At 31.8% G+C, this 14,442-nt stretch overlaps 2 protein-coding genes across 2 annotated transcripts; both read right to left on the bottom strand.

The window, feature by feature from the left end:
- Nucleotides 1-457: 457 nt before the first annotated feature.
- On the bottom strand, nucleotides 458-7,855 carry LOC127702475 (fucolectin-like). The gene is made up of 3 exons (XM_052206682.1): nucleotides 7,627-7,855; nucleotides 6,972-7,208; nucleotides 458-695 (listed from the first exon to the last, which is right to left on the bottom strand). The coding sequence occupies exons 1-3, from the start codon at nucleotides 7,844-7,846 to the stop codon at nucleotides 478-480; spliced, it is 675 nt and encodes a 224-aa protein (XP_052062642.1). The 5' UTR covers nucleotides 7,847-7,855; the 3' UTR covers nucleotides 458-477.
- A 1,308-nt stretch (nucleotides 7,856-9,163) lies between these two features.
- Nucleotides 9,164-13,627, bottom strand: LOC127702476 (fucolectin-like). Its single transcript, XM_052206684.1, has 3 exons — nucleotides 13,405-13,627; nucleotides 12,455-12,691; nucleotides 9,164-9,397 (listed from the first exon to the last, which is right to left on the bottom strand). The coding sequence occupies exons 1-3, from the start codon at nucleotides 13,622-13,624 to the stop codon at nucleotides 9,180-9,182; spliced, it is 675 nt and encodes a 224-aa protein (XP_052062644.1). The 5' UTR covers nucleotides 13,625-13,627; the 3' UTR covers nucleotides 9,164-9,179.
- Nucleotides 13,628-14,442: the final 815 nt, after the last annotated feature.

Genomic DNA, 14,442 nt, shown 5'->3' with positions numbered 1-14,442 from the left:
AATATGTAGTCAAGTATTAAAGTGTCAGGTTCAAAGCAGAAAACATATAATTGAAGGCTTCAAAACCAAAACGTACCGTAAAAGCCAAATACCGCCTATGACAATTTTGCTTAACCAAACCTTCGTTTCAGTAAAACCATATTAATTATGAAATATCCATTTCCTATCGTGTATCATTTATTTAATTATTATTTAATAAAGCCAAGATATCTTAACATTTGCTCTCATGTCGAAGGATAAACCGCCAACCATCAATAAAAATGTGCAATAAATGATATTTAGATGGTAAAATATCTGTTTTATAAAATAACCTTTAGAACGGACTCGAACACTTCATGTAATAACACTGATTCCAATAACTTTCGCTAAAGAGTCATAAAGTATAGACTAGACCTATAGAAAAGGCGATATATACTAGGGCGGAGGTAAAAAAAGTTTTGAACAATAATAATAACAGTTATAATATTGATTTTTATTTTAATTCGAACATGTTTTGAAAGCAAACACTTTGACTTCAAGTAGATTCAAAGCTACCGTCCCTTGGATTTGGAGCTTGACATAACGACCCCGCATTCTTTTGGTACAGCCGATCACTAGGTGTTCACCTTTCTGGCTTGGACCTTTGTAGTGTGCACACAACTTCATTTCGTTCAAAATTGGCCCAACAGTAACATCCATGTTTCGAGTTCGTTCAGCTAAATATAAGACACAAGTAATTGTTGATATGAATAGGTTTTTATAAGGAGTACAATGTAATAGTTTTTTTTAGTCATTGTTCTAACATACATGAATATTGTCCTAAGTTAAATATCATATTACGCGAGCTTACGATTCACATGTATTATCTGTGAGGGATGATATTCACATTTACCATTAAACTATAGAATAAATAACTTAGTTTTTTAACATTATAATTGATTGATTGGTGTGTTGGTGTTATTGCCACTTTCAGCACTGTGGACTGCTTCGTGGCGGCCAGTTTTTATTGGTGGAGGAAGCAGGAGTGCCTGGAAAGAACCACCGACCTTTGGCAGGAAATTTACAGTATGATAATTCTAGCATTAATTTTGTTCAATCAATAATGAAATTGAAATAGTGAAATAATAATTCGCTTTTAACAACTAGTTTGGTTCCGTTTTGTCAAAGTAAGCAAAGAAACATCGCTAATGAATTATTCACTTGCAAGTGAATAATTCGACCTCATTGAATCCGTATTCATGTGAACTTTAATTGATTCCTATAGCTAGATGTGGGTTACGCATGAACTAGGCGTGTTCAGTTATTTAATGGAAACGAATGTAAACAATGGAAGTGAAACAAGGGTAAACCATTTGGTTGACTGATTCGATCTAGAAAAAAATCATTCTTATACAGGTAAACACGATTATTAATCATATTTTTTAATCTATAATATGAAATCAAAAAGACCTATTTATGTCTATGTTTATATTTATATCGGTTTATATGACCATCGGCAGGTAAACATCGATGGTGAATAAAATACACACCAAATGCTGATACATACTTTCGAGTCTATGCATCGTAAATTGTTTATTTTAGACTTTTTATAATTTGAATAAGCGTTTTAGTAGGTTTTAAGTCGTATACAGGAATTTGAGTCAAATCGGTGAACAAGAATTTGACAGCAATGCCCTTTAAATAATGTTACCTTTTCAATGAAAACCATCATCACACTAGGATCAAAGACAAACGAATTTGAAGCACGAAATATTCAATATTCAATACAAATTATGCAATATATTGTATTTAATGTATCAATCATATGCTGTATGAACGTGCCAAAAAATAACACTAAGAAAATGTTGTATGATTGCCAATGACACAACTTTCCACCAGGGACCAAATACCGTAAGGCCTTCAACAATGAACAAACCCATATCGCATAGCAAGGTGACAAAAATGACAAATGTAAAAAATAAAAAACGAGAAACCTACGGTCTGTTTTATGTTCAAAACAATAAACGAAAAACAAATATGATATACAGCAACAAACGACCATCGAATTATAGGCTCCTGACTTGGGACAGACACATCCAGAATGTGGCGGGGTGAAACATGTTTGCGGACACTGGCAACCCTTCCCTTTACCTAGGACAGAAACATACAGAATGTGGCGGGGTTAAACATGTTTGCGGACACTGGCAACCCTACCCTTGACTTGGGACAGTAGTGTAACAGCGCAACATTAGAACGAACTATAAAAAATTGTTGAAAAAGGCTTGACACATCTGATCGAAACAAAATACACAAAAAATAACCACCAACTAAAGGATCTAAGTAAGACTCAAAGTACAGATCTGAGAGTTTTCGCAATTAATGAAAGCTAGATCAAAGCCAATAACAATAATAAATATATTTTTTTTATTTAAGACTAAAATATCAATCAGTACACAAACAATGGATTTAGTATAAAGACGTCATAAACATGATCTTGTGCAATGACACAATATAGGTATTGACAGAATGTAGGACCGTAAATGTTCATAATTGTATAACAATGATAATTAGTTATGTTTTAATTTGTACTGATAAGAACAATATTCGAAGATCTTATTACAGTGTTAAATTGATAATCTTTTATAATAAGTTTATTTAAAGGATCAAGAGCTCTGTTTAAAATGTTTGAGAAAGTCGATATTACACCAGAGAAAACTATGCCAATGTTTGATACTTTCTAGAGGGAATATTACGTTGCTATACAATAAAATTGAGAATGGAAACGGGGAATGTGTCAAAGAGACAACAACCCGACCAAAGAGCAGAAAACAGCCCAAGGCCACCAATGGTTCTTCTACACTGCGAGCAAATCCCGCACCCGGAGGCAGGCTTCAGCTGGCCCCTAAATAAAAATGTGAACTAGTTCAGAGAAAATGGACGTCACACTAAACTCCGAAACATATAGATGAACCAAAATTAAAAAAAACCATACAAGACTAACAAAGGCCAGAGGTTTCCTAACTTGGGACATACGCAAGTTGTGGTGCTATATTGTTAAGCAAGTTTTTGCTGATTTTAATTTTTTCTGTTTCTATCTAATTTCGATGGGTTTCATTTTAACGTTTTGTTTGTTTTCAGTTAAATTTATTTCACTTTTCATAATAATGTTGCAGATAGTGTATACAAATTTAGAAATACTCAAGTACACCAAAATAATTATAATTATGGAAAACTAATACTTGACTTATGCACAGAATCTCAATTAAGAATTCTTAATGGAAGAACACTGGGTGATTCGAAAGGTAAAATCACTGTCTATAATCATAATGGTGTGTCTATTGATGACTATTGCTTATGCTCATCTGAATTTTTACCAAATATTGTCAATTTTAGTGTAGGTCAATATGAACCAACAATCTCTGATCACTGTCCAATCTCAATTAGTAAAGGAGTCATTTAATAATTATGCTAAGCATACTCTTAGAAGAGTTAAATGGACTAATAAACGAGAAGAAATTTTTTGAAGTCTAATATGTTGAAATTTAACTTTATAATCATTAATTCTGACACAGTCTCGAGTATATCATCAATATTATACAATGCTACCTTTTTATAAAGTAAGATGAATAAAACCCCTGTTAAAGCCAGGAGAAGTAAATGAAGAAAAGCAAAAAAGTCATATTATGATAATGAATGTGAATCTAAATATAGGTCTCTAAAAAGTCTGACTAGAAAATTGTGTACTGAGCCTGGAATGATAGTCTTAGACATAAAGTATTATATCATAAAAAGGAACTAAATAAACTCATAAGGAAAAAATATAGACAATTTAGACATAAAATGATAAAACAGATTATAGATTCAAATAATAGCTGTTCAGATGATTTTTGGAGAATTATTAAAAAACTTAAAAAGGAGAACTTCAAGGATCCTAGCTCTAACATACAACCTAAAGAATGGTTTGAATACTTGAATAAACTAATGAATATTAATTATGATAAAAATGTACTTAACGATAAGAAAATGAGTACTGCTTTTAATGATTGTAACAGTGAGATCTTAAACAGTTATATTACAACTAAGGAGGTGGTTATTGCAGCTAAATCTTAAAAGAATAATATAAAAGCAAGTGGTTCAAATTGTATTACAAATGAAATGTTGCAAATATCTTGTAATATGAATATTGATGTTTATGTAAAATTGTTTAATCTTATTCTTAAGTCTGGCATTTATCCAACTTTATGGGGAGAACATTTTATGAAGCCTATTTTTAAGGGTGGGTGTTTTAATGATCCATCTAATTATCGAGGTATAGCCCTTTCAAGTTGTTCAGAAATTTTTTTTTCTTAAAGTTCGATATAGCAGATTAGAAAAATATCTTGAAAGAAACCAAATTATTTGTCGTGAGCAAATTGGATTCAGAAAGGGAAGTCGAACATTTGATCATGTTTTAACTCTTAAAACTATAATTGATAAAGCATTTAAATCATCATAAAAAAAAGATATATGCCTGTTTCATAGATTTCAGGAAGGCATTTGATACTATTAACAGAAAGGCCCTCTTTAACAAATTGTCATATTACAACATAGATGGTCCCTTTTTCAATATTAATGAAAATTATGTATAAAGAGGTTTTGTACTCGGTGAAGATATCTGAAGGTGTCACTGATTTTTTTAATTCCACAGTTGGGGTAAAACAAGGGTGTATCTTAAGCCCCACATTATTTTCTTTATATATTAATGATTTACACTCTATTTTTGACTCCACATGTGAACCACCCATGTTAAATGATGATGATATTTCATGTCTGTTATATGCTGATGACTTAGTTCTAATTTCTGAAACTGCTATAATAATGGCCTACAAAAATGCCTTGATAAGCTAAGTTTATATTGCACTAGTTGGGATTTAACAGTAAATCTCGACAAAACCAAAGTTATGATTTTTAACAAATCTGGTAAAAAACCTACAAAAGACAAGTTTGTTTTAATGATAATGTTTTGGAACACTGTACAGAATATTAATATTTGGGTATAGTGTTTAAACTCTCTGGTAGTTTTACTGAGGCAGTGAGACTTCTTTTTAAAAAAGCCTCAAAAGCTATATTTTGTATTAGAAAACAGTTATTTTCTAAAGATATTAATGTATTACCTCACCTAAAGCTTTTTGATGCTTGTGTTAAACCTATACTTCTTTATTGTAGGGAAGCTTGGTCTCTATATATGATTAAAGATATTACAAATCTAGAGTCAAAATATTGGTCATTGGCTACCATTAAAATTCAGATTAAATTTGCAAAAACTTTAATTGGAGTAAAAAAAACAGCTGTTAATTTAGCAGTACTAGCTGAACTTGGTATGTATCCAGTTTTTATAGAAGCTTTAAAACTGCCAATTGGCTTCTGGTTGCATGCGATAAAATCTGGTAATAATTGTTTACTTAAAGATGTATATAGTTCAAACCTGCAATTAACCAATGGATTTGCAAGAAAGATTGAACAGTTACTTGCTACATTAAATTTTTCACACGTTTGGGAAAATCATGATACTATTTCAAAAAGGCGTTTATTATATGCACTTCATACCAAACTTAATGATAGATATCTAAATTATTGGAAAGAAAATATTTTTGGTGATGATATATCATTGCACGGTAATAAGCTCAGAACATATAGACAGCTTAAAGAAAATTACAAAATGGAAGCCTATTTATTGTTAAGCATTGACAAAAAAGTAAAAGGACATTTTGCCAAAATTCGCACAAATAATAGTGTTCTTAAAATTGAACAAGGTCGACACACTTTAACCCCTTTAGAAGAAAGAATTTGTCCCTTGTGTCTTTTAGAAGTAGAAGATGAATTTCATTTCACTAGAAAATGTACAAAACTAAATACAATTAGAGAACTGCAACAATTATTTTCTAAAATTAGTGAAATAGTGCCCTCTTTTTTAAATATGACTGATGAAGAGAGATTTAAATTTTTGTATAGGTGTGGTGAGACTGATATAATTAGAATCATTGTAAAATTCATAAGTTGACATGTACAATTCTAGAAATGCTTTATTGAGTAATAAATAAATTTGTGGTACCACCTTCTTAGCAGAGATTATATACATATATATTATTGTAACAATATTTTCTTTTAATAATGGAGGGGATATACAAATTTATATATACAATGTTTATAAATGTGGACAGATATATGTTTGTATGTTTATGTATAGCCAATGTTCATTGTCTTGGTAATAATCCTATAATTTTGGATTTTAAACCAATAAAATATCTTGTCTTATCTTATCTTATACGAGTAAAGTTGTCGTTTGGAACCGTTCACGATTGGTTTTTACTCATTTAACATAAAGGAAACATACAAATTTATATTTTCTACATACGGCTTAGAATACCTGAAATACCCATTTTAAAATATTATATACATCAAATGAATATGAAAATAAGAAAATTTTTCGTTTATCAATATTAACCCCACGTACAAAACGACTAATCAAGACAAATATGGTGATAACCAATGCAGTCATGACTCTGTTTGTTTTTTAACATAATATTTTTTTTAACTTTAAACGTTATTTTTTTTTAGCTAAACGACTTAACTTTAAATACTTATTTCTGACTCTGATGCATTTTGAAATGTTTGGGAATCAAAGTGACCGGCGATTAAAAAACATTATTATAAATCGCCAAAATATATGTATGTTTAAAAGAAATGTGACCAACATATGGAACAATATTACATTTATTATTCTAGAATCGGCGGTTACAATACATATTTTTAATTTTTTTTTTAATCAGGAGTCACAATTTTTTAAATATGACAAATATATTCTTTTGAAGTTTTATAACAATTTCATAAAACATTGACAATGTCATATACGTTGATTTATTCTCTTTCAGTTTTAGCCAGGCGTTTTCCTACGAAAAATCCGAAAAATCATTTCTGTGTTACATATTATTCGCATTTGTCGAAGACAGTTTATCTTATTGGAATGCACTCACCACAACAATCTTTACGATTCCATATTTCTACTCTTTCAACCAGGTATTCCCTTCCCAAATTCACCCACCAGAAAGGATTTTTCTCAGGCTTAGTATGTATCATGTACTCGTTTCCACTAGGCATTAGTCCATCTACACCTTGACTAGAGTTAAACTTGGCACTAGAACTGAGTGTTGAACTTTGACCAGTTGGCTTTTTGTGTGCAACATCTTCTACGCATTTGTCCATTCTCCTCCCTGTTTGGTGAAAAAAATATATACATAAAATTATTAACTTTTATAAAGGTTCTGGTTTCGAGGACGAAAAACCTATTTTTGTGCAAAATGCATACTCCTATAAAAAAGAGTCAGAAATCTTGACAAATTGGCGATCTGATTTATTACGTATGTAAATTCTTTATATGTCTTTCAGCTTTCTCTAATCCGCTGGATTTTCTGATTTTAAGAAATTACTATGTAGTTGTTTGTTTGGGCATTAATTCATTTTTTGTATTAATAACGCAATTGCTTGCATGTAATCTCATCCAAAGCGTGTGAACAGTTTTATAATTGCATCGCTACTTAACTTCTTCAAATTGAACGAATATTTTGTAAAAAAATGAATCAAGAATTTTTTGAATATATATACAAAATGATTGTCTTCAGAGTTACATACCCTGACAGTTTTTGACGAGTAGATCTTGTAGTATTTGTGTTTGTTTTGTAATTGTGGAGTTAACGAAGTCCATCAGTTTCTTAATATTTAAATAATCACACTTCTTAAAATCTTCACCATTGTTGCTTGAAATGGTAATATGACACCCAGAAGAAAGAGTATACAACGATAACAATGAACCCACAACTATTAATATTTCCATTACAGAATCTTGTATCATTGTAGAGAGTCCTCGTTGTGTAGACATCTGTAGACACATATACAAGTTTAAACAACAAACTGTCACGCAAAAGAATCATTTGTTATTTGATAGCACCATCTCTGTTAACACGAACATAGAATATTGATTTTTGAAATATACATTCTTTCTGTGTTATACCCCAAAAACAATAAAAATGAACGACGATACCACAACATTTGCTTGCCTCTTTCAGTTTTCAGTTTCGACTGATTGGTTTCTTCATTTATAATAACCTTGCCAATAGAGCAAGATTGAATTTCTCTCGTAACATGACATCCGTCCATTGTTTGTTGTAAACGATTAGAAATGTCTGAAATACATTAAACCAACCTTAAGCAAACATTGCCACACTGTGGCTAGTTTCAAAGTTGTGTCAGATGTAGTTGCCGAAGAACCAGCATGGATGTTGTTACCAAAATTTCGACGATCGGGCCAAACGCAATGAAAAATTAAACTAAAAATATCTTTTAATTCATGAAAAAATTCATAATCGCTCCCAAACGATTACCAAACGGTCCCATACTAGAATTAAGGTTGATGGTCCAATCATCTTCCGACATTGTTAAATGATATATGTATGGTCTAGTTTAGGTTGATGATCTAACGTAACGATGTGAGCCACCAGTTTTGAAAATAGGCAATTTTTATAAAGAAATCAATGAAAAATTGGAGAAAATCTTAGGGATGACGAATTCCCATCAGACATAGGTTAGATAATACATTTTTGATCTTCAATCATAATTACGGTAAGTGACATCAACAACATCCAAATTTGGAAGACATTGTTATTTTAGAAAGAGCATCTTAAGACGATTGAAACAATCGTGTGAAGGATTAATTTTTAACAAATTTTGTATCTATTTTTGAATAATGGTTGAAATCATTAATGGCCTTCAAACATGGCCGAGACTCCTGCTGATACAGAAAAGGTGTCTCAAAAATAACTAAGATCATCTGAAAAATATGTGAATGACCATTTTACATTTATTTGCCGTTTTGAAAAATATGGTTGACTGTCCTCTTTTTAGCCGTATATTTGGGACTAATACCAATACGATTTTTTATAGTTTGAAAGGCCTCTTTGACATTTTTCGAAATATCCGTATTGATAATCTGCACATATGACTTTGGGGATAAGATATCGTGTAATGTAATTACTGTATAAAATCTACCCTGCCGTACAGGAGATGTCGATTATACAAATTCGTGAAATTAGAAAATGTACAAAGAAGACTTAGTTTAGTATATATACATGCATTGGTCTAATAATTTCCTTAACATAATAAACACAAGAAAATCGTTTCGCATGACTTTAATTAGAACAGGTTTTAACAGCAAATACTTTAATTTCCAGTAGATTTAAATAATCCGTTCCCTGGAGTTGCAGCTTGACGTAACGACCCCTCATTCTCTTGGTACAGCCGAGAACTAGGTGTTCACCTTTGTGACTTGGACCTTTGTAGTGCGCACATAACTTCATATCGTTTAATGTTGGCCCAATAGTTACATCCAAATTTCTAGTTCGTTCAGCTGAATATAAAACAAGCAATTGTTAATACGATTATATAAAACAAGCAATTGTTAATACGATTATATAAAACAAGCAATTGTTAATACGATTATATAAAACAAGCAATTGTTAATACGATTCGGTTTTATTAACCGACTAAACATTTGTAAAATTACAGAATTAATGTTGAAACAATTGGTTATCATTTAGGGCATTTGTTAAAATGCTACAATTCTTTTGTATTGATCATGAAAGGCACATATCACATGATCAGTTGATAGGAAATGCCAACATTCCTTCGTTCTGCCTAAATATGCATGAAATATATGTACTTTTAGCAAACAACAATCAATCTGGGTCGATACCTCTGCTGGTGAACTTTTAGTCCCCGATGGTAGCTTAATTCATCGGTACTGGCGTGAAAATAGGGATATTGTTTTATTGAAATTTGCTATTACTTTAGTATAAATCGTTTGAAATTATGTATCTCCGTCATATATAGTTCTAATTTCTTGTCCAGTTCTGGCTATACTTCTGATCCGTTTCGATTACATCAGCTCTTCCACTTTTGGATTATGTTTTAGATTTTCAAAAAAATTGACCTCGAATATCACTGATGAAACATTAATTGTCGCACCATATTATTCTCAGGGGACCCTAGAGTTTTTTTAATCTTTAAGCATATATCAGTGTGCCTGACATATGACAAGGTCTTTATTGGTTTCTGGACAGGCGTTTTCTGAATTTGCTACCCTGCAAGGCTTGATAATAATATAGAGGATGATTTGCTTCTACTATTGACTGGAAGATAAAGGTTCTTTGTAGAAAATAACAGGTTTTCCAATTCCAGACCTTACTTTAACAGGGAAGTGGATACTGATTTTTCAAAGTGGCAAATTCAGATATGGCTTAGATGTGTTTCATATTGATCTGTGATAGTTAGCTATATTGATGTAATGGAGTCTGAAAAAGATGAATCAAAGCATGCTCAGATTAAGTAGCCTACTTAAGATCTATGGCATATGACTTCACGTATAATTGCTAACTCTGTTATGACCTAGATGAACATTTTCATGAAAACAGTACATTTCGGAAAGAAAGCCACATAAGTTAAATTTCTGACTTTCCCTTGAATTGCGCACAACTCTTTGGTGGTAAATATTTTGAACTTTAACATTACTCTGCTGAAATATTCGGGATGCTAAAGAAACACATACCGCTTATAAATCCATCTTCATTTGTCCCTGTTAGAAACAAAATTTTCATTAAGGATCAAGGAAGCCGAGATCTTCTTTCAAAATTGCTTATGTCAAACCTGTCTAGAATCAATAATTGATAAACAAGATTCTATTGACCGACTGAAACTTTGTCTAATTTTATGGAAAAATTCTAGAAGACATTTTTGTACCTTCTAATTTTATGAAAGAATTCCTCCCTGAAAATGATTTTAAAAAACCGCACAATTATTTGCCTGGAGTAGGCACTCATCTGTCAGACATTTCCAAAGTCAGTGGTGTCAAATAAATTAAAATAGACATATTAATACTTCAGATAGTGAAAAACGACTTTATATTAGAATTTGTCCCTACCTGTTCTTTTACAGGAGTAAAAGATACCATTGGAGCCCCAGAAGACACAACAAGGTTTTCTATATTACAAGTGTTGTATCCTTTTTTTAATTTTTTAGAAGAAAATGTGCTATAGAGAAAGTACCGAAAGTCGTAGGAAATCTATTTTCATCGTACCATAAAGATAGATTCTCAACCAAATTTAAATTTAAAACCACTAAACCAGTATGTCGACCAATAACACTTCAAAAATGAAAACTCTTAAGGTGGGTGATTGGTATATATTTCCTCAGATAGAATTTTCTTATACTTTGCCAAAATGTAGATTTTTCCATACTTTTTCAAAAACATAATAAAAAGAATGGGTAACCGTGTTATTTATCAAGCTACAAGTCGGGTAAAATTGCCAAAATTTGCATAGATTGTTCGTGAAAAAACACTTTTTTGTGAATAAAAAGAAATCTATAAGGTTCTAAAATATGCTTTAAGAACATAAAAAGAAAAAAATGGTGTCACCGACCTTGTTTTCTTGCTACAAGTAGAAATTGAAAATTTCTATATCATTCCTTTAGAAAAAAAATGTTCTGCTTGAGTTATCTACCTTTAATGACCAAGTTGACAATTTGATTCAAACAAACACAAATATTTGGTATTTATTAAATCAGTCTAAATAATGAAATAAATCACTTATTTTTTATTTTTTCCAATAAACAGTCTAACACACAATAACCAATTTGTCTCAAAATTTGCAGATTTAAGCAAAGAAATAGACCGATTGTGAACTGTTTTTTTTACAATCTAAGATGGCGGTATACAGTAAGTCTACCTTAAGTCTATCATAAAAAAAAATGAAAAGTGGGCAGTTCCACTGGACTTGAAAGCTATGTACTTCCATATCCCCATTTTCAAGCATTACTGGCAGTTCTTCTGCTTCATGGTTTTGTGGAAAAGTATCAATACCGAGATTAACATCATTGTAACATACAACGCTCTTGCTCATATCTAATTATAAATGAAAAAATATCAAAATGAGACAATTTTGGCAGTTTTTGTTGTTTGGCACTAAATGTAAGAAGTTTGAAGCCCAAATGCCAATATGTAAGTCAATTTTCAAAAATATGAATACTCAATCCGATAGACTAATGTCCATTGAACTGAATCGGAAGGGTGTTTTGATTTTTCGAATTCAAGAGGCCAAACACAGTTGCCTTATCATTCTCCTTTCGAAGGGTCATATGACTTTGAACCATCCTGTTCTAATGTGTTTAGTATTTGAATCCATAAGTATTCTCTTGGCATTCTCATACAAATATTCCTTTGAGTGGAGATGTCTTGTGATGGGATAGTGTTTGTTAGCTTTGTTCTATGAAGCCGAATGTTAAATTTGTCTCTTGCTTCTCCAATTTTCATAATACCACAGGTGTTAGCAGTAGACATAAACACGTTAGATTAATATTTGATAGTAGTACAGTTTTATTAGTATTTGTCGAAGCCAGCTTATTAACTCACCACAACAGTCTTTACGATTCCATATTTCTACTCTTTCAACCAGGTATTCCTTGTCCAGATTCACCCACCAGAAGGGATTTCTCTCTCTGTGAGTAGCTATTATATGCACGCTTCCACTAGGAAATAGTCCATCTACACCGTGACTAGAGTTAAACTGAGCGGTAGGATTGAGTGTTGAACTTTGACCAGTTGACTTTTTGTTTGCAACGTCTTCCACGCATTTATAGATTCTCCTCCCTGTTTGGTGAAAAAATTACATATAAAACTATTAACGTTTATAATGGTTCTGGTTTCGATAGCGAAATACTTTTTTTTGTGCAAATTGCTATAATCGTTAAAAAAAATAGTCCGGAATCATGACAATTTCACTTTATGATTAAACATGTACTAGTATGGGAGTTCTTTATATGAATTTCAGTTTCCCCTATCCGCCGGATTATCTGAATTAAAGAAATGAGTTTGTAATTGTTTGGGTATCCGTTCAGGGTTGAGATCGCACAAAACATGTTTAACCCCGCTGCATTTTTGCGCCTGACCCAAGTCAGGAGCCTCTGGCCTTTGTTAGTCTAGTACGTTTTTTAATTTTAGTTCATTTATATGTTTTGGATTTTAGTGTGACGTCCATTTTCACTGAACTAGCACACAATTTTAGTTAGGGGCCAGCTGAAGCCCGACCCCGGGTACGGGATTTTCTCGCTGTTTTGAAGACTGTCTCGGCTGTTTTCTGTTCTTTGGTCGGGTTGTTGTCTCTTTGACACATTCCTCATTTCTATTCTCAATGCTATTCTCTGTACTAATTCCCGTAATTTCTGACATGTAATCTCACTCAACCAAATGTGAACAGTTTATATTTGCATCGCTCCATAACTTCTTCAAATTGAATGGACCTTTAAAAAACATGAATTAAGCATTTTTAAATTAAAGAAATGGTTTTACCCAGAGTTACATACCTTGACAGTCTTTGGTCATTACATCTTGTAGTATTTGTGTTTGTTTTGTGATTGTGGAGTTGACGAAGTCCATCATTTTTTTAATATTTAAATCATCACACTTTTTCAAATCTTCACCATTGTTGCTTGAAATGGTAATATGACACCCAGAAGACAGAGTATACAAAGATAACAAGGAACACACAACTATTATTGTTTCCATTACAGAATCTTGTAGCATTGTAGAGAGTCCTCGTCGTGTAATCATTTATTGACAAATATAAATGTTTAAACAACAAATTGTCACGCATAAAAATCATTTGTTATATGAGAGCACCATCTCTGTAAACACGAAAACAAAATATTGATCTTTAACATAAACATACTTTCCGTATTTTAGCTACTCCAAGCAATAAAAATAAACGACAATGCCAAATCATTTGCCTACCTCTTTCTGTTTTCGCTTTCGAATTATTGTTCTCTTTTTTTTACTCGCCAGGCCAAAAATGTCAGATTGATTTTTTTTCTTTACATTGCATGCGTCCATCGTCTATTGTAAACGTTTAACAAAAATATCTGAGACACATTAAACCATCTGGAAGCAAACATTGCCACACTGTGGCTAGTTTCAAGATTGTGTCAAATGTAAATGCCGATGAACCAGCATTGATGTTGTTTCCAAATATCAAACATCGGGCCAAAATCAATGAAACCAAAAATATCTTTTTGATTCCTGAAAATGTCATTAGGAAAACGATTACCTAATGGTCAACTATTAAGATTATGGTTGATGTCCCCAACCACCTTCCGACATTGTTAAAATATATATGTTATGATCTAAATATGGTTGCTGATCTAACCATAAAGATGTGAGTCACTAGTATTGAAAAAAGACAGTTTGAGAAATCAATGAAAAGTTCGGAAAAGGCTTAGTGGAGAACAAATTCCAACCAGACATTGGTTAAATAATACATTTTTGATATTCAATCATAATTACAGTTGATGACATCAAAAACATTCAAACATAAACACCACTGTTGTTAAAGATGGAATATCTTA

This window comes from Mytilus californianus, unplaced genomic scaffold (genome assembly GCF_021869535.1).
Source record: "Mytilus californianus isolate M0D057914Y unplaced genomic scaffold, xbMytCali1.0.p SCAF_5, whole genome shotgun sequence".
Taxonomy (NCBI): Eukaryota; Metazoa; Mollusca; class Bivalvia; order Mytilida; family Mytilidae; genus Mytilus; species Mytilus californianus.
Note: the sequence above shows the minus strand (reverse complement) of the source record. Positions and strands in the feature narration are given on the sequence as shown.